The sequence below is a fragment of the Centruroides sculpturatus genome, unplaced genomic scaffold, assembly GCF_000671375.1.
Source record: "Centruroides sculpturatus isolate CEXI.00-Female unplaced genomic scaffold, Cexi_2.0 scaffold377, whole genome shotgun sequence".
NCBI classification, from domain to species: Eukaryota; Metazoa; Arthropoda; class Arachnida; order Scorpiones; family Buthidae; genus Centruroides; species Centruroides sculpturatus.
In genome coordinates this window covers 331,607-353,489 of record NW_019384711.1, presented here as the reverse complement: position 1 = coordinate 353,489, position 21,883 = coordinate 331,607, and the positions used below count along the sequence as shown (strand labels likewise).

At 28.8% G+C, this 21,883-nt stretch overlaps 1 protein-coding gene across 1 annotated transcript in view; it reads left to right on the top strand.

Annotated features, from left to right (window-relative positions):
* The first annotated feature begins 1,237 nt into the window (after positions 1–1,237).
* LOC111627814 (CCR4-NOT transcription complex subunit 10-B-like) overlaps positions 1,238–21,883 on the top strand; it is a 24,482-nt gene continuing 3,836 nt past the window's right edge. The window contains exons 1-12 of the mRNA XM_023371461.1: positions 1,238–1,662; positions 6,310–6,460; positions 9,728–10,008; positions 11,999–12,205; positions 14,245–14,325; positions 14,407–14,674; positions 17,953–18,152; positions 18,218–18,339; positions 18,461–18,682; positions 18,747–18,860; positions 18,932–19,116; positions 19,200–19,309. Of these exons, the coding sequence (XP_023227229.1) occupies positions 1,372–1,662; positions 6,310–6,460; positions 9,728–10,008; positions 11,999–12,205; positions 14,245–14,325; positions 14,407–14,674; positions 17,953–18,152; positions 18,218–18,339; positions 18,461–18,682; positions 18,747–18,860; positions 18,932–19,116; positions 19,200–19,309 (2,232 nt within the window). The 5' untranslated portion in view covers positions 1,238–1,371. The remainder of the gene's footprint in view (positions 1,663–6,309; positions 6,461–9,727; positions 10,009–11,998; positions 12,206–14,244; positions 14,326–14,406; positions 14,675–17,952; positions 18,153–18,217; positions 18,340–18,460; positions 18,683–18,746; positions 18,861–18,931; positions 19,117–19,199; positions 19,310–21,883) is intronic.

Sequence of the window (21,883 nt, the reverse complement as noted above, 5' to 3'; positions counted from 1 at the left end):
GTGAATTTTGTTGAAAAGTCAGATAATTCAGCTGCCATTCCAGAACTTTGACCAATTGAACAATTTGGTCAATTCTGAAGGGCTTAGTGTATCCCAAAACTTGGACTGCCAAAAATGTTCAGCAACTATTATACAAAACAGAATAAAGTATTGCTTGAAGAAAGTTGATATGAATGTTGTATGATACATGGTTATTAAGGTACCCAAAAAACTAGCGGTGCTTTCTGCTCAGTTATAAAAGCATTATTACTTGTTAATTAATTAATGTTCAAAAAGCTGTTTTGTTAACATGTATTGTTAAAATATTAAATTATTGATTTTTTTCATAAATATCACTGGCCAAAATTTGTGACATTTTTCAGTTACCACCCCTTAAATGGATGAAGTAAACATTTAAAAGTTTGCTATTATGAGCCACTATCTTGTTTTAACAATGATTGTTGTGCTAAAATATAAATTTTTGTCTATAATTTCATATCTTTTATTATCAAGACTTATTATACTGGCTTTACAGATAATGTTACAAAGTTTTACAGAAAAACATTTCTTTATTTTACTTAATATACCTGCTACTTAATATTTTTGTAAAATTTTGTAACATTATCTGTAAAGCCAGTATAATAAGTCCTGATAATAGAAGATACAAAATTATAGACGAAAATTTATATTTTAGTAAGAAAAAGGACATTGAGGCATTTTAATTAAATGATTGTTGTGGTTTGCATAATTGCTTGTTTCTCTGTTCTTATTTTGTGAAATGGAAGTGAGAATCAAATTTTTTTACAAAAAGAAATCTTTCTTGCATTCTGCATTCACTTTCACTGGTAAATATCTTTCTGAATTAAGTTTAGAGTTTTGTATAGTGAATGAGAGACAAGCAGTCAACTCTGGAATTCATATCAGTGGCTACTATCAACATTAAAATTATTTTGTATTGAATTTTATTATTATTTGATAATAAAATTAAAATAAATGAAGCAATATGATGATAAAATATTTTGATAGGTCTATGTATTTTGCAGACATGAAGTGTAGAGGGTTCCCTCCCAGTATTTTTTTTTCATTTCACTTTTTTATAATTACATCTACAATGAAGTGAAATAGAAAAAACAATGCTTTAATGTTTGAGATGGTGCTTTCTAAACTGCAAACCATTAACCAATAAGTATCATGCTTTCAGTAGTTGCTGCAGAGACACAAGGTATATACAGTGGGAGAGTTAAGTAAAGGTTTATCTCTGTTTTTTGTAATATTCTGTAAGATATATGCTGTCACAGGTTATCCACACAAAATTACAGTACTTACTTACTTATCTTACTTTTCATTATTTTTATTTTTTACCAGAATATATAGATTATATTTATTATAAAAATGAGTGAAGCTGTTAAGGATGGTGAAACTGAAAAGACCAGTAATGTTACAACAGATCAAGTGCCTCTGATTCCAACAATTTCTGATCAAGAAAAAGAATTAGCCAGTTTATCTTACCAAGCCTTTGAAAAAGGAAAATATGAAGATTGTCTTTTATCTCTCAGTCAGTTAATTGCTACTAGATCAAATGACCTTAAAGTTTATCATAACAAAGCAGTAGCTGAGTATTATTCTTCTGATTTTATAAACACAAATGACTTCCAAAAAATACTTGTTGATATTTGTAACCAGGTATGAAAAAATTTTCTGTGATTAAATGTTGCTTAATGCTTAATATTATATTTCAACTTTAATAATGTTACTACATGTATGTATGTGTGTATATATATATATATTTTTTTTAAACTGATGATTACACTATTTCATATTCAATAGCTTTATAATCTTAAATAACTTATATTGTAACATTGCATATTCATTTATTTACTAATATAAGTAGTACAGTATGATCTTATTTTACATAATAGTTTGCATATCAGTAAATGCAAGTAAAACAAAATTCTGCATAAATTTAAGCTTTACCCCTTAAGATTATCTAGATATTTATGCAACCATTTAAAATTAATAGAAAAATGTTAAAATGTGTTTAATGCCACTTTTTCTTTGTGATTTGGGTTTTGTTGCATAGTGCTAAAAATTTTAGTTTCAGTTTTATTTTCACACAACTTACTGTAAATACTGTACAGTATGAAACCAGATATGAAAAAGTTTTCATTATTGTACACAAAAAAAATTTCTGCTTTCTTCATGTCCACATTAGAACCTTCTATTTTTTATTTGTTTTGATAACTTTTTCTCATATGTAGGCTATAGAAAACTGTTTCTAATTTTTATACTATTACTTTTGCTCCACAATGAATTTTATAATAATTAATTGTGGAATTCATTGTGCACTAGAGTAATCAGAATTATTCTTGTGCATTCGCTATCTGTGAAATTACAAATCCACTTAAAATAAGATTCTACTATATAGTCGTTTAGGTATAGATGAAATATTAAAAACTTACCAATTAATAAATATTATAACTATCTTAACTGTGTATTCATAACTCATAGGGCTACAAATGGGTTACTTTTTCAATTATTTGTTACTTTTCTATTTTATTATTCTCAGTATTAGGTTGCATTTTGTTACTATTTCTCTCTCAACAATCAATTCTAACACATTCAGTATGATAATGTAGATTAAAAAAGGCAATGTTGTTGAAAAATCTAGAAGAAAACACAAAGACATTCAGAAAAAACATCATTTATAGTGGTGTTACGCTTGAAAGCAATTGCATTTTTCAGGTGTCATTTGTGCTGTGGAGTCTAGAGAATCTACAGCACAGTCTTGTATGAGTAACTCATACTTGAACTTTCTAATTACTGATTGCTATGAATATATATAAATTACTCTTAGTTCTAAACCGAGATACCATAGGAATGGGCATCTTATCTAAGTTGCAGACTACATAAGTGTATGTCTTCTGATCCTGTAATACTAAAGGAAATACATTGAGGTTTGTTTTGGATTATGGTCTGAATGAATTGGGCAAAATTATCTGTGTGTCATTCATTCAGAAAATTATGTTGTATTTTCATTGTCTTGTCTTTTTAGAGATGAGTATTATGTACACTATATAATTTTTGCAATGAGTTATCAACTTCATGATCTCAATATAACAGTTATCAAAATTTCAGTTATAATTTCTAAATGACAAATTCAGATATATTAAAGAAAGATTTTAATGTAGAGTAGTTTCCTACTGACATTCTCTATTTTTACTTGTCTAAAATCCTGCAAACTTTGTTCAAAGACATTACCAAATCTAACAATAAACATCCAGACCTTCAGATGTAACTTAATTTTATACTCTTGTGCTACATAGTATCTATTCATAAATACAAAATAAAGACAAGAAGTATACATCAACCTATGAAGAGTGAAACATTGACACAGCATATATACATTTTACTTCCAGATCTTTCAGATATAGTTATTCATATATTTTAAGGATGATGTTGCTAACAGAAGTGACAGCAACTTTTGCAAGCTTTCATGATCCATAGTAAATTGGCACTCAGTCAGAATAATCATAGATTTTATCTATCTCATGCCAGTATTCTAGAAAAAAAGCAAATTCTTTAAACATTTTACCTTGAATTCATGCCTTAGCAGTAAAGACAAGACTTTCTTTCTCTTGCTTATTTTATTTTTAATTTTTGGTCATCTTTAATATTTAATAAAACATTGCTTTTAATTAGTTAATTTTATTATCAATTATAATCATTTTTTTTTTTTTTAAATCTGTATTTTTGAATTTTGTTCTTCAAATTTTAACTTCATTCCATCCAAACTTTTACATAACATTATTTCTTGATTTATAAGTCTGAACATAGTACAGTCGACCCCCCTATAAGATCATAGATACGTTCCATTCTTTAGGAATTCATTCTTACGAGTCCTTCCAATCACAGCCCGATACGTGTCAAGTTTACGGACTACGGCTGATTGAAAGGTTTTCTTCCATAAAATTAATCAATTCTAGACTAATCCGACTCAACATTTCCAAAATACGTATATATTTTTTGGGAATAATCCGTATAAACTACGCTATAAACAAAAAATTGTAGGATTACTTACCGAGTGTCACCATTCGACATTGCCATTGCTCAACATTGTTTTCGTCGCGGAACAGCTCAGCAAAGAGCGGCCGATTTCTAACAACTTATTTTTCTGTGAAAACTTCGTAGAACTTCGGAGACATCATTAATATAAATAATTTTAATCGCCGTTGAATAAGAAATGTTTCTTTCACAAGAAATGTATAAAATTACAGTACTGTATTAGACTTACGGTACCTAATTTACATACTGACAGACGATAGTTAGCGTAAAAATCTCCGTAGCGTGGCGCCACGCTAGACGGCGGAAATTATATATTTAATTATAACAAAGTTACAATAAGTTAATATATAATTATATATACAGTACCTAATTTATATATAATTAATATATAATTATATGTACAGTACCTAATTTATATATAATTTATATAATACTGTCCAGACGATAGAAATCTCTCTGTAGAGTGGCACTATGGACGGCGGGAAAGTAGTTTGGCTGCCCGATGACGTTTTACGTAATTATAGGAGTTTTTTTTACCTTTTTTTACAGATACCATCACAATTTTTTCGCAGTTTTATAGGAATCGTAATTATATGGGGTCGACTGTACATTAAATAGATTGAAAATGTTTACAATATTTAATTCACTATGAATGAATGAATGATATGTTTTTTCCTTGTAACTAAAAATATATTTCTTTGGAATCTAAATGGGGATATATATATATATATATATATCCCCATTTAGATTATATCCCCATTAGATATATATATATATATAATTTCAAATAAATAATACATTATGCATTGTTTAATTAATCTAAGAAATAGAATATAAAAAAATAAAAAGAAATTGGTTTTTTCCTCCTCTCTTCACAGTATAGGAACAATCATACTGTATTATACAACACAAGATACCATATTTTTTGAACCATGTATTAATTTCAGAGTTATTCACAAACTCATTGAAAAAAGGCTTTTACAGTAAGACCCCACTTAATGCAGAGGATGCATTCCTAGATGACAAAGTGCTAAACGAAACAGCGTTAAACAAGGTCATTTTAACATAGAGTAAATAGGGAAAGGGAAACACACAACCAAAAATAAACAGATTTTACTTTAATTTTAAGTTATTTTTATATTAATTTGCATAATAATATATGTTAAATAACACAAACATATGCACACAGAAATGTAAAGTTTATTTTTTATGACAGAGGTTCTGGCTCTTCTGAAATTCTTCTTTTTTGCAATAGTTATATAGTTGCTGTAGACTTGCAGTTGTATAGTTTCATTTGTCGCTTTTTTTTTTTTTTTTTTTCCTTTTCTTAAGCAAATGTCAGTAGCAGAAGATCACATCCAAAATGCTTCGTTCTGCTTTTCCATTCCTTTCAAAATCTGGATCATTTGCTACAATTTGATCAATGATTTTGTTTATTATTACCAAACTTTTACTAAGGAAATCTATAGAGAAATTCTTTGGGTTCTTCGTTTTCAGAGCCATTATTTTCCAGTTCTACATGAATTCCTTGTTCTACCAGTTCTTGAAGTCATATGTTGGTAAGGTTCTCACCAGAAACCTTCAGTAATTCCTCAATATCCTACTACATATAGTCCTGCTGTATCAATTAGGTTGACAATTTGGTCAACCTAACAATACAGCAATAGACTCTTCTTGTTGACAATTCTTGTGTACTTTTAGCCATAACATCTTCCACACTCCATAAATGCATTTATTAGTTAATTCTTGCCAAGCGAAGACAATATTGCCTATTGCATCCATGATGTTATATTTTTTCCAAAATTGCACAAAACAAACATAGATTTAAAGAAAGTATAGTGCTATGACGAATTGCCACTTTTTACTGATTGGTTCGTGTTCATAAATAATTGTATTAGATACAAATCATTGAAATGCTGTGTTGATTTGAATCAGCGTAAATTTTGAGTTTTTTTAGGCTTCGAGCAGACTGTGTTATATTGAGGCAGTGTTAAATGGGGTCTTACTGTATTTTTTTTTCAAATTTATTAAATTTAGCTGTTATTATATATTTAAAGAATACATATCATAAAGCAATATAATAAAATTTTCTATGATTTTTTATAAGAAATGTTAGAGAGGGAAAAACATACAGTTTAAAGAAAATAATAATTCTTTTATATTAAATTAAATGTATTCTTAATATCTTTTAAATTTATTGTTAATGAAAAAAATTGTTTTTTTCTTAGTTATTTACTTAAAAATTAATTTTTCTTAAATTTCTTACAGGCTCGAATTAACATTGATAATGTTGAAACTTTGGAGGATGTAGATCATTGTATATTATTTTTCAATCAAGCCATTATTTTATTTCATCTTCATCAATATCATGCAACTATTACAATTTTAGATAAATTGTTTCAGTTTATTGAACCTTTAGGTAAGTAATACAGAAGTTTTCAAATAAGAAATTAATACTTAAATATTAATGATGCTCTTAAGGAGTGCTAAATTTTACATTGGAAAATCTTGAAGTTCCACTGAACACAGTTCAGTAAACTAAATTATTATATTAGGATTAATGTAATAGATTATTAATTCTAATAAAATAGCATTAATATCCTATATAAAATTTATATTAATTTTATAATAGGATAATGTAATACTTGCTTTCATTTGCTAAACTGCAATCAGTCTTGTTTATGTACACTGTAATGTTGCCTTGACATTTGCTGTTGATTTTATTTGAATAGAGTCGTTGATAATATGAGCAATATCAAATATATTTTACATATAGATTTTAAAAATTATAAGAATATTTGTAAAAAACAAGAATGTATAATTTTAATACATGCTTCTTGTCCTTAATTACTTATATTATGCTTGTGTCCACTTTGGAACTAGGGAAATTCTTCCAGTAAAATTTTTTGAAATCTAGTAAACTGGTAAGTAATGTTTAAATGAATAGATACATTTTCAAGGAATTTTACTGGAAGAATTTAATAAATTGAAGTTTAAAAGTCTATTCCGAAAATGTTGAAAGAACTATATGGATATATTAAAATATAAACTTGTAAATATAAAGAAAATGGTAACGTCTGATGAGCAGATAGTCGTTCAAAATGCTCGATTATAGTGGCATACAATATTATGTTACAATAAATATATTTTAATTGGAAATGGTGTGTTTCTCTTCCCTCAGTATAACAAGTCCTAGTTCACAAGAACATCCAAAGACACAAGCATAATATAATGTATAATTTCATATAATGTAAGACTTTTCATTAATATCTTTTTTAGGTTTTTTATTATGTGCAATTTACATTTTAAATTATATTTAAAAACCATATATTTTTAGATTATTGTTTATTTCTATATATAGTATTCTTGTAAATGTACTTTGTATTTTATTTTGTCCTTTGTGTATTCATTGTGTTGTAGTAAGACCTGTTTTTTTATATGTTCTAACATAATATTTTTATTATTTGTGTTTTTATGTAATTTAAACAGATGTTATATTGTTAATTGAAGGAGATATTTCTTGCCATAAGCAAGAAGTATTTTCTCCAATTAATCTATCTATATCCACTGATTAACAATGTAACATCCTTTAAAATCAGTAATCAATTAATCTTCTTTATAATTAATAAAGAAAAAAAATATATTGCTTGCATTTTTCCCCATCACATTACAGTAAAGATTATAAAACATAAGAATTTTGTTTTTAAGAAATTCTACATTTTCAGTATTGTTTAACATTGAAATTAATATAATAAATTAATAAAATTTTCAGGGCAATAAATATATACTTAAAAATTCATAAAAAATTCTTTAAAAAGACAATACAGGCATATTTTAGGTTTCAACCATCTCACAATAAAACAACCCACAGATATGATTGTCATATATTTATACCATATCATGATCTAACTTGGCTATCTCCACCAGTACAATGCTTCATTTGTTCCAATTGTTGCCACCTGTCCAATTTTTGAGTTGTGTGTCTAGTGAATACCAAAAATATCTGGGTTTTAAGAAAATTTGGCAAATCATCAGTAATTAATTATTTTTTAATGATATAACTGATTTTATAACTGATGAACAGAAAATCTGATAATTTAATTAGCAAGTCATATGTAATAACATTTCAGAGAGTCCAGATACAGAGTCTTGAGGATAGCCTTTATTTAGGGAGCAGGTTTTTTTAACAAAGCCTTCTGTCTTTTAAGAAATCATTGAGCAAGTAGAAAATATTTTGTGGTTCTTTGATATCTCTGATAAGTTTTAAAATTAAAGACCACCTTGCATTGTCAAATGAGCCTTTGATACCTAGAATTATTAACAGAGACATCAATTTCTTCTTTTTTCCTTGCTGTAGAGTACAATACAATTCAACAAGGTCATCCTCTGAAGAATGCTGAGGTGTGAAAACATATTGGTCATTGCTCAAAATCTTTCCTGAGGTGAAACTTTCTTTAAATAAAAAAAATATATACGGGAAATGACAATCCATGATACAACCATTCACAGTGCAAATACTATTTGATGGAATGCATTATATATGTAACCTGGGCTACACTTTTATATTATCCTCACGTTCCATCTCTTTTTTTTACACCTCAGGAACATAACAGTCTTATAATGAAGGCTCTCATCTACTTCAATGTGCAAAAAATTAAAATTTTCTCTGACAATGGCATAATTAGAAAACATATTAATAAAATTGTCAGGATAATAAGTATATATTTAAAAATTCAGAAAAATCTTTTAAAAAAAAGTCATCCTTCAAGTAAAGGTCTCTGTATTAACTCTACTGTAAGACTGTTATGTTCCTAAAGTGTGAAAAAGGATGAAATATACACGCATTTTTAATATGTCTTTTTTAAAAAACTTTTTTGTGAATTTTNTTCTGTAAAACTTTGTAACATTATCTGTAAAGCCAGTATAATAAGTCCTGATAATAGAAGATACAAAATTATAGACGAAAATTTATATTTTAGTAAGAAAAAGGACATTGAGGCATTTTAATTAAATGATTGTTGTGGTTTGCATAATTGCTTGTTTCTCTGTTCTTATTTTGTGAAATGGAAGTGAGAATCAAATTTTTTTACAAAAAGAAATCTTTCTTGCATTCTGCATTCACTTTCACTGGTAAATATCTTTCTGAATTAAGTTTAGAGTTTTGTATAGTGAATGAGAGACAAGCAGTCAACTCTGGAATTCATATCAGTGGCTACTATCAACATTAAAATTATTTTGTATTGAATTTTATTATTATTTGATAATAAAATTAAAATAAATGAAGCAATATGATGATAAAATATTTTGATAGGTCTATGTATTTTGCAGACATGAAGTGTAGAGGGTTCCCTCCCAGTATTTTTTTTTCATTTCACTTTTTTATAATTACATCTACAATGAAGTGAAATAGAAAAACAATGCTTTAATGTTTGAGATGGTGCTTTCTAAACTGCAAACCATTAACCAATAAGTATCATGCTTTCAGTAGTTGCTGCAGAGACACAAGGTATATACAGTGGGAGAGTTAAGTAAAGGTTTATCTCTGTTTTTTGTAATATTCTGTAAGATATATGCTGTCACAGGTTATCCACACAAAATTACAGTACTTACTTACTTATCTTACTTTTCATTATTTTTATTTTTTACCAGAATATATAGATTATATTTATTATAAAAATGAGTGAAGCTGTTAAGGATGGTGAAACTGAAAAGACCAGTAATGTTACAACAGATCAAGTGCCTCTGATTCCAACAATTTCTGATCAAGAAAAAGAATTAGCCAGTTTATCTTACCAAGCCTTTGAAAAAGGAAAATATGAAGATTGTCTTTTATCTCTCAGTCAGTTAATTGCTACTAGATCAAATGACCTTAAAGTTTATCATAACAAAGCAGTAGCTGAGTATTATTCTTCTGATTTTATAAACACAAATGACTTCCAAAAAATACTTGTTGATATTTGTAACCAGGTATGAAAAAATTTTCTGTGATTAAATGTTGCTTAATGCTTAATATTATATTTCAACTTTAATAATGTTACTACATGTATGTATGTGTGTATATATATATATATATATATAATTGATTAATGATTTTATTGAGACATTTTTATTAAAGAAAACAGATTGTTATTATTTAAATGAAGTTCAAACTTATATCTGTGATAAAATGTTAAATGTAAATACTTTTTACATTAACTAACCAGAAAATATTTTTAAAATGCAAAATACTATAGAAATTCTTTAATCTAGCATCCAGTAATTCAGTATTGTCTGATGATTATCCAGTATGCTAGTATTCTGTGAATTTAAATGTATTTGAACACATGGTATGTTAAAGTCCTTAGGCTGAAATTAAGGTGGAAATGATGGTACAAATCATGTATATTTCTTCATTTCAAGAGGTTGAGCCATGAGATCAAAAACAATGTGATTGAGAAGAATAACTCATTTTGTTTGTGTCAGTTGAAATTATTTCACTGGTGCCTTTTTGTGCCTAATACATGCATGACTGATGTATTTTCTTTCTCATAGGCCAATGTCATAATTGTGACTCTAAAAATAGGTTTCTCATACTTGGAACACATGTAGTTTTTGTGAATTGTATTGAATATGTATATGGTACATATTGAACAGAAATAGTACCACCTAAAGGTTCTATCTTCATAAAAATTGAAAATGAAGTTGTGAACTTATCATCATGTCTGATTAGTATCTTTTATCCTTACTGTCCAATATCTAGTGTGAAAAACATTTTGTGATTATTTCAGAACATTTTTTGTGCAAAATAATTTAATTGCTCCAATAATCTTTGTTGTGTTTGCAAAGATGAATGAGGTCTGACATTGTTATGATGGAAAATGATGCCCTTCCAGTTTACCAATTTCAGACACTTCTCATGGATCACTGCATTTAATTTGTCCAGTTTGTCATACACATCTGAATTCATTGTTCTGCTGCTCTGAAACAACTCACAGATTACAACACCCTTCCAGTCCAAAATTGAGAGTACAATCTTGTTTGAGTGAAGCCTCATCTATGAAGTGGTTTGTGATGGTTTGCCTTGCAGCCCCTGCAATTGTTTGCACTCAACAGTGTTGTATGTGATCCATTTTTTATTGCTTGTTATTATCTGTTTCAGAAATGGGTCTCTTTCCTCGTTTTCTTAGTGGATGGAAAATGCATTCTAGATTTGTTTTAGTCAATTTATGCAGAATCCAAGCTTGGCTATGGTAACAAGCATCAAGCTTGCTACCATAGCCAAGTTGATACAGAATTGATTTCAATATTTGGAGAATGCTCTAATCTCCTGTGGTTATGTAGTATGAACTGTTGTTGATTAGCTCTTTCTATTGTCTATCTCTTATGGCTGACTTAAGTGTGGTATGTCTTGGACAGAAAAATTTCTAGTATGAACTATCTAGTACAAACTACTACTGGAACATGTTTTCTTTCAAGGCATTCTTACCATACACCATACATATTTTATAGGTTTACACTATATTTTGCCTTTTTTAAAACAAAAAGCATAATATGCTGAAAATGCTTATTTTGCTTATCCATCTTTCAACTGACATTTAAGACACAAAATACAGCCAATCTTAATGCTATTTTCTAAAAAAAATGAATATTAATTAAAATGTCAATTTCAAATGGTTACAAATTTTCAAAATTTAAACTGAAGTTTGTTGCTTTTTGTAATGTTTACTGTTACCTATCAAAAAAAACCACATACACTTATTGGTCAATTCTATATATAATAACATTAAAAATAGTCCATAAAATCCAGTAAACTATTGAATTTTACTTTTTTAGTAAAAATCTAATAAAGCTACACATAGTTTCATTGTACAGTATTTTCTTCTTACTTTATCATACACTGATCAGTTTGTTAATAATCATTACATTATAAAGTTATATGTTCATTAAAATTTATAAATTAAATTTTTATAAATTTTAGCCTGAAAAAGCTTTAAGCTTGATAAGTTACATTGAAACAATGTTGTTTGGAAACAACAAGATTAATGAGAGCAAAACACAGGCATCAGAGAAAGATAAAGAACAAGAAAAAGACAAAGAAAAGGAAAATAATAAAGAATCAGAAACAAAAGAAAAGGATACTGTTGAGATAAATCAAAATGAAATATACAGGCCAAAACTACAACATGTAAGTTGTTAAATCTATTATATTGTTATTATTTTTCATTTTTAAAATAATTAACAGAAAAAATTCATTTAGTTCTATGTGTTGTAATATTTCTGTATTGATTTTTATTTTTTATTCTGTTTTGAACTAAAATTACAACTTAAGCCTTGGCCACACAGACTGATACATAATGCTATGAATACAGGTATACCTCGCCTTACGTCGGTAATTGGTTCCAGGAAAACAACGTAAGTCGAAAAACGACGTAAGTCGAATTTACCTGTCTCCGAATCTACTTATCACTAGGAAAGCATTTTAAATAATATATGGTTAATAAAAATCTATTTTAAGCTTACAAACAAATAAATTTTAGTTTTTAATATAGTACAAAAAAAATAATCTAAATTTACGAATGCGTGTACTGTAAATACAGTACATACTTGTATATATTTTAATATGATTTTATGTGCTTTAAACGTTTATCTAGTGATATTACGACTTCAATATTTGTGGCGGACAGACGTAAAGTCGAATAAAATGACTTAAACTTGATTTGATTTTTATTTTTCCATATACTTTTTTAACAAGCGACGTATAATCGGGAACGACGTAACTCGAAACGACGTAAGTCGAGGTATGCCTGTATTATGCTCACTATGAGTCAAAAACATTGTCACTATATTAGACAGTGAGAATGGCCACATAACACCATAGACAATACCTATGCTATGCTTGCTATGTTAAATGCATAGTTGATGATTTATGGGTACAGATTTTTGATGGATGTTTGCAGACTATGCACATGTGCAAAACAAGTAATTCTCATATGTTTTGTATACCAGTTTTATTGCCATGCAAGTATTCTTCTTTCAGAATATGTTGAAAACTTTAATAGAAGAAATTCAGATATATTTACATCTATGGAACATGTTTACTGGGAAGTACTATCAAACCGTGACACATTCAAACAGCAGCAGCTTATGATAAACACTTATGTGGAGCTGCAATAACTTCAAATAAAAATAAAATCACAAAATGTCTCATTTTTATTATTTATAAATTATGTAAATTATTATATTTGGTTAAAATTAATGTTTTTATTAAAACTAGTATTGGTCAAAACATTATATGAAATCAAAAGTTCTATCATGGTTGCGTGCTGTGTGTCCTGTTGAGATAGCACTCCCATATTAGACGGCAAGAGCTATTACTGCATTCAAGTAATGATATTTTTTAAATTTAGCATCATGTTTGCAGAGATGGTGAAATTTACCAGATTTAAATCTTTTTATTCATTTTGTGAACTCTCTTTTTTTCTTTGAGTAATTGTAAAAGTGAAATATCATCAGAAAAATCAGTCCCACAAGACCTTATGAATACTTGCCTTCTTGAAGACTGATGAAAAAATGACTACAATGTAGCTTTCTCTATGGCCACCTAGTGTAGCATACATAGCATTCATAGTGAGCATAGCATCAGTATTGTAGCAGTCTCTGTGGCCATGAATTTAGTCAATCAGTGATTTATTTATGATATAATCTGTCTTTTATACAAATTACAGATTGTTTTTTTAATATTTTATTTAAAATTTAAAATTCTTGTGAAAAGCATTCAAAAATATTTGATGCTCAAACTATCTCAAATATTGAACAAGAGACATTGTTGAATGAGATCAAAATACATTGTTGTTCTTCCAATACAAATATTGGAACTGAAAAATGAATTTGATTAGACTTAAAAGCATTGGGTACTTAATGAAAAAATAAGATTTAAATGTAAAATTTTTTAATGGGTTGTATATTAACAATTTGTGTAAGGTTTATGTAAAACATTATTTAAATTTACATTATTAATGTTTTAATTAAATTTCTTATGACTGCTGTTTATATATAAATAGTATAAAGTCTCTGTAAATCACTGTAACACAGTGATTAAATAAAGAGAAGTAATTAGCTATCTGCTGTGTGTTGGTCTACCGCTAAACCTAAAATTTATATATTTTTCGTGCGGATTTACAGAAACTTTATACTATTTATTATTAATGTTATTTCTTTCCGTAGTATAAAGCGAGATGTTACATAATGTTGAAGTCAGCCAAATTCTGCAAACGAGAAATAAAAAGCTTAATGAATTCTGGAGTTGTAAGTAGTTTGAGATGATTTATAATTATATTTTATACAAATTATTATAATCTATATTCTTATGTTTGTATCTTGTTCTAGAATATACCTGCTATCTATCTACGTAGTCAGCTGGAATATCTGAGAGGAAGTTATCGCAAATCATTAAAGGTTCTGAATACAGCCACATCTTCTGGAACTGTTCGTCCCGTCAAAGAAACTGGAGATAATCTCACAGTCATGTATTATAATAATATAGGATGTATTCATTTTTATATGGGCAAACCTCATCTTGCATCTTTTTACTTTAATAAAGCATTGAAAGAACATGATAATGCCATAGCAGAATTAACTGAGGAAGAGGAAAGAGGTAAATGAGTAAATTGGAAATGTAGTAAAATAGTTGAAATTTGTTTCTTGTAAAAATTTAAATTAAAACCAAATACATTTAGATTTGATGTACTGTATCATTAATTTATGTTGCAGATTAAATAATAATGATAAATTGCTAAATAGAGGAATTTATTCTAATACTTCTTTATTACTTCTATTAATAGAATTTTTAGATATAAAATTTTATAATTAAATTTTAATTTTAATTAGAAGTTCCAGTGAAACATGGTACAATTCTGATAATTTAAAAGAATAAAATATGGCTAATTAAAGAAATCAAGCAATAATTAATGGAGAAACATTTTTGGATCTTTATTTGGACTAACTTGTGCTCACAGTAATGCTCAAAATGAATATGTATGGTGTTTCAAAAATTTTTTAAATATAAAACTTATGTGATAAAATCTGAAGTATTTTTACAGTATTAAATAATTAATGAGAAAATTAATTTTTATTTACTCCATTTATTTATTTTAACACAATCTCATGAATAAAAAACAAGATGGTTGGCATAACAGCTCAGCATGGAAACAAGAGTTATATTTAAGGTTTGGGGAAGACTCCAAGTATTTTGTTACAATGAATGAGGTCCCCAGAATCAATCAACAAGTCCACATGGGTGATAGAAATCGTGCATCATGCATGCTGATCATGTTGTGATGCTTGGAGAAGTAGCATATGTAGAACTGTTCGAGTATTCATTACCTCATTGGTGATTTTCTCATTTATTAGGGCATTATCTCAGAGCACTCTAATAGTACAATTTGTATGCTTCTTGTACCAGAGGTATTGTCTGAGGTGTTTTCATTATTAATTCCCATGTAATGTTTGTTTATTCTTTTGCCTAAGTTTCTAGTATTAGAGCCAATATAGTAGTAGCTGTAAGTGGCATAGTAGGTCTAAAAATATTAATTGCATATAGTAATAATACTGAAACTTCTACTATAATTTTAAGCTACTAAAAGGTCATTAACATTTTTAACATATTATCAAATGTATAAGTAGCCCACATACAATCAGGCAATCTGCCACTGCTCTGGCTTTATCTGTCATTTCAGGAATTTCTTTATCTTCTCAAAATCTGCATGACTGAAGGAAGATATTTTATCCTCCTATTCACACTCAGATTCTTTAACATTATAAAGTCAACACACCTTACTACTGAGAAAGCACATTTATTAAGCCAAACAAACGTTTTCAACCCATTTCATGGGCCATCATCAGGTTAAAGACGTTCGAATGAATGGCTTTTCGAACACGTTCAAATTTAAATTATATTAGAACATATGTTAAAATAAGATTACATAAACAAGCATAACGAAATTAATACAATAAACAAAATAAAATAAAATAAAATACAAAATACAGTAATTCTCCTTAATGCAATATGTAAACATTTTTTATAGTAACTCAGTTTTATTGAGCCTGGTGGATGTATCCTCTTACGAGTTCTTTCTGATTATATATTTCCATTCCGACGGTAAAATGGTTGCATCTTTATAGTTTAAACATTTATTCGTTAAGCTAGATCTGTAGATCTCACACTTCTCTGTTGTGGATACAAGAGTTGGCGAGTGCACATTTGCAACGATTCTGGCTTCTTCCCATTTAACTATGGATCCATCTGTCTGTGCTATTTTTATAACGCTGTTGTATATTGGCTCTTTGCTATGTCGTACTTATGCTCTTTCATCCTTACGTTAAGATTTCTATTTGTGACCCCTATATATTCTTTATCTATTCCTAATTGGTCGTTCTTGTACGGTATTGCATACACTCCTGGTTGTTCTTTTTCATTAATTTTTTCTTTGTCATTTCTTAGCAACGTATATAAGGTGGGAGCTCTTTTGTACACAATATTGGTGTTTTTGTAGTTCGCGATTTCTTTCATAATCGGAGATAGACGTTTATTATTAAAGAAGTAGTGAAAGTGTTGGGATTTGGTACAAGATCTGTAGAACACCTAATTACCACATACAACGACCCTAGAAAGGGCAATAAGAAAAAACCGGACGGAAGCAGTAACATCACAAAAATTCACGTATAATAAACGTCTATCTCCGATTATGAAAGAAATCGCGAACTACAAAAACACCAATATTGTGTACAAAAGAGCTCCCACCTTATATACGTTGCTAAGAAATGACAAAGAAAAAATTAATGAAAAAGAACAACCAGGAGTGTATGCAATACCGTACAAGAACGACCAATTAGGAATAGATAAAGAATATATAGGGGTCACAAATAGAAATCTTAACGTAAGGATGAAAGAGCATAAGTACGACATAGCAAAGAGCCAATATACAACAGCGTTATAAAAATAGCACAGACAGATGGATCCATAGTTAAATGGGAAGAAGCCAGAATCGTTGCAAATGTGCACTCGCCAACTCTTGTATCCACAACAGAGAAGTGTGAGATCTACAGATCTAGCTTAACGAATAAATGTTTAAACTATAAAGATGCAACCATTTTACCGTCGGAATGGAAATATATAATCAGAAAGAACTCGTAAGAGGATACATCCACCAGGCTCAATAAAACTGAGTTACTATAAAAAATGTTTACATATTGCATTAAGGAGAATTACTGTATTTTGTATTTTATTTTATTTTATTTTGTTTATTGTATTAATTTCGTTATGCTTGTTTATGTAATCTTATTTTAACATATGTTCTAATATAATTTAAATTTGAACGTGTTCGAAAAGCCATTCATTCGAACGTCTTTAACCTGATGATGGCCCATGAAATGGGTTGAAAACGTTTGTTTGGCTTAATAAATGTGCTTTCTCAGTAGTAAGGTGTGTTGACTTTATAAGATATTTTATCACCAGTAGAAGGGACTGTCCGAATAATTTATACACAAAGTATCCCATAACTGGTATATATAAACTGTCTATTTTGTTGGTTTTACTAGAATTAGGCATACACTTGAGTACTATGGATGTAAGGAGGTTAGTTTGCCTGTCAGAGAATCCATGACAAACTGCAGTATGTCAGACCTCTTGTAATTCTTTTTTTTTCTTCAGTAAGTGTGGAGTGACAGGTGACTCTCCTTGTGAGAGAATATAGAGCAGCTAGTTTTATTGGACGTTGTCATATGATTGCCAATGAATTGATCAAAGTGTATTTGTGAAATACCCTCATGGCATGTAGGCACTCAGCATTATAGTTTATGATAAATAATAAAATCTTTATGGAAAATTTATACTTTTTTACAAGAAGTTATAGAAAGTTAATATTTTATTTACAGAAAAACTTTCTGTTCGTCCACTTCCAACTATGAATTTAATGACAAGATATCATCTCTTGTATAATTTGGGTATACAATATCTTCATATAGGATGCCCTGACAAAGCATTCGACTGTTTAATAGAAGTTGTGAGGATTTATCATGTTAATCCTAGACTTTGGTTGCGTCTTGCTGAATGTTGCATTCAGTTTACGAAACCTGTAAGTTTTACAAATGTTGCTTTCTGAAAATCTAGCCATTGTTATTTATTTACATTTCTTTATAGGAAAGTTCACTTGACTTTCATTTAAATGAACGGAAGAAGGACATGGTACAAAAAGTTGTTGGCGGGGGTATTCATAGAAAAATTATCTTATCACCGTATCTTTCAAATAATTATAAAATTAGGTTAGTGAAGATGGTCCCTTTTATGAACAATTTTACATTTGAACAATATTAAGTTATAAATTTGCACATATATACATGAATAGAAGTTAAATGTAATATTTTTATTTGAATTTATTTGTAGTGATTTAGATCAAACATCAGCCATGCCAACTCCAACCTTGGAGTTTGCAGCATTTTGTCTTCGCAATGCCCTTATGCTTTTACCTGAAGAGCAGTCATCTGGTATGTCAAGTCAGGGAAGTGTTGGTGATGAATCAGAGGCATTTCATCCACTTGATAATAATACTTCCATTATAGCTTTACCTTCTAATCCTATTCAAGGAAATGAGATTGCTTCCTTAAGGTGAACTCGCATTCTAATTTATATAAATTATGTTTTCCCTCAATTAAAATTGCATTCTTTGCAGAAATTCTATTCTTATTGCAAGTTCTTATGTTGCATTATGCTTAGGAGATGTTGTTGTTGCTCTAAAGCATGCTGAAACATTACTTCTACAACCCAGAATCTCTGGAGCTCATAGGTTTATATATTTTTTCTAATTATTTTAAAATTTAATATAAATTACTTACTTAATTTATTTTGCTTTTATAGATTATTAGCACATTTGTATGCAGCAGAAGCTTTGATATTGATGGATCATATTGCAGAAGCCATTCAACATTTGAATCCAGATCAAATAAAGGATGTATCATTTACATTACCATTTTCATCTGAAGGTGATTCCAAACCTAATGACAAACCAGAAGAAAATAATAAAATCTATGGAAATTCCCAAAGTTTGTTTTAATTATTTTTTTCCCTTTTAAAAATTTTATAATTTTAGAATATTTAGAAAATAAAAACAATTTTTTTTAATTAGACTGGTTGCCGAATACAGTGAATTCTGCAAGAATGATTATGATATATAACATGGCAGTGGCATATACACTAAGAGGAGAATTAGAGAAAGCAGGAGAAAATTTACGTTTGGTGAGTGCCAATTATTATTCAACAATTATCTTTAAAACAGAATCTATAAAGATTGCTGTCTACATCAAACTAATTGTTTTTTAATCATTGTTGTCATTTAGCATAGAATTACAGAATATGTTTGAAATTATGAAAACCAAAGCAGTAACATTGGTAGGTAATAAAGAATATAAATCTAATGAAGGAAAAACTAAAGAAGTAAAATTACAATTTGGAGAAAGCTAGGATAATGAAACAACTTTAACTAGCAAAATATTGCATTTTAGATCGTTTTTAATGTAATATGCAACTGTTTATTATCAAAATTGAAAAATGCATTAAAATGTACGAAGAAGTTTTACAACATTAGTCTGATTGACTGCTTTAAACATTAAATGTTAATTGTTTTTAATCATTATTTGCTCACAGTATAGTAGTTTAAATTGCTGGCATCTCTTACTTCAGTTACATGCTGGATGAATCACTATTATTTAATAATAGTAATCATACTTGATAAATTTTTGAGTTAAACTTTTTTAACTGGTTTAACACCAGAGGCAATAAAACCAGAATTTCTGTCAATGTTATGCCATAAAAATTTTTAAATTTTTTTAACGTCTCTGGAATAATTTAATTTTTTAAATAATTAACTAGCTATATAGTTCTATGTTTTTGAGCAGTATTTTGTGTTCAAAGTATGTACAGGATTCAAAATTATGAACATAGAATATTTACATTCTGGCCATTAATGGTGATGTTTACATTCATTATATTATTTGAACAATATCTGACCACTTGAAAATTTTTGCAATGAACACCTTGATGAAGAATAGTGAGATTGTTTGTTTTCTTAGTGTACCAGCTTCAGAGAAGATCTACGTGTTTACTGAGTTGATCCAATACCTTCCTTAACCAACTTTTATTTGTAATTTCTAATTTGAAATGCAGGAGAAATGAGGAGGATGCTGATTGTGAATTAAAATTTAATGTTGAGTATAATTTGGAAAAGACAAGAATACATGATAATATATTAAAATAATTAAAAATTAAATTTAATGTATACATGTGGTGAATGGCAACACAGGTCAAGTGTATGGTGGCAGGAAAAANGCTATGCAATTAGAAAATGTAATGTCTGTCGTATCCAACTACATAGTGATGTTTTTATTGTGTTTAAAGTCACTTAGATTTTACAAATAGGTGAGCCGTTCACAGCCCGGCACACTCATTTGTAAAATCTAAGTGACTTATACAACATTGAATTCATATAAAACGGAATAAACAACAGTGTTACAGGGGGGGTCGACTGTAGTAATTAATTTCTTTTTATTTATTTATTTAATATTTGCAGACTAAAAATTTACAGGTCACAAGGTGTTAATTAACTACTATGGCCCGCGGAAAAAACGTAAAATTTATTCTGGCCCATGTTATAAAAAAGGTTGCCCACCCTTGTACTAGATATTAAAAAAAATATTTTGATTTGTAACACAAAGTTAAAACAAATTACAGTAGAACCTCGATTATCCGGATTGTTCAAAACAAACAAAAATTTTACGAATTTGCTGATTTGCACTTGGCGAATTACGATACTGTTTATGTACGTGATGGAATGCATAACTTTTTTTGTTTCAACAACGTCTCACCCGGCACAGTGGCCATAAACTTAAATATATTTTGTGTCGTAATAAAAATATAACTTGACATACGTATTTATTAGTGATGTAACGAATATTCGGTTACTATTCGGTATTCGGCCTATTTTTCACTATTCGGCTGAATACCGAATATTTAACCACTATTCGGCTGAATACCTAAAAACAGGAGTAAGAAATAACAAAAACACAGTAAATTAATCATTTTGGTATTTAGATTTAATGTTATCGAGTTAGTGTTGTTTGTTTATACTGTATTTATTTATAACTTGTAACATGCACAAAATAAAAAAGAAAATAATATTAGTCACATGTATTCACAATTTATAATTACAAAGATCAGCACACGTACACGTCTACCATTGGAGAATCCTCGCACATCTGAAGGTCTGACCCTGCCTATCCTTCTTTTTAAGCGCTTGTCTTTGCTCTTCCATTTCTCTTTCCTCTATCGCTCTAATCCACGTATGCCTGTGCATACATCATAATACGTGCGCACAATACTTTCGATTCGTCACTTTTCCGTCGTAGAGTTCCCATTTTACAATTACGTGACTCAGCCTGGTGATAATGGAGAAAAGAGACAGATAGGACGTTGATATAAGTCACAGTTATGATTTCACAGATTCGAGACAGCTTGATAGCCCGAATGGCCCCAGGCTTTCGCTCGTGGATGCTAAGTGACTTTCATTACAAGCATTTAACTTTCCGAAGTCTATGACAACAATTGTTTGGCATTGACGGCCGCGAATTTCGTGCCAATAAGCTGCCTCGACTTGTTCGATTATGTTATTGACTCAATTTCATATTTATTTTCACATTTTCACTTCGCAGTCCTTCTCTGTTCTTTTTCCGTTATTTACACATGTAGGTCATTTCATTGTTATCCACATTTGATATCATCATTTATCACATACTTCCATGACACTCTTGTCTGTCC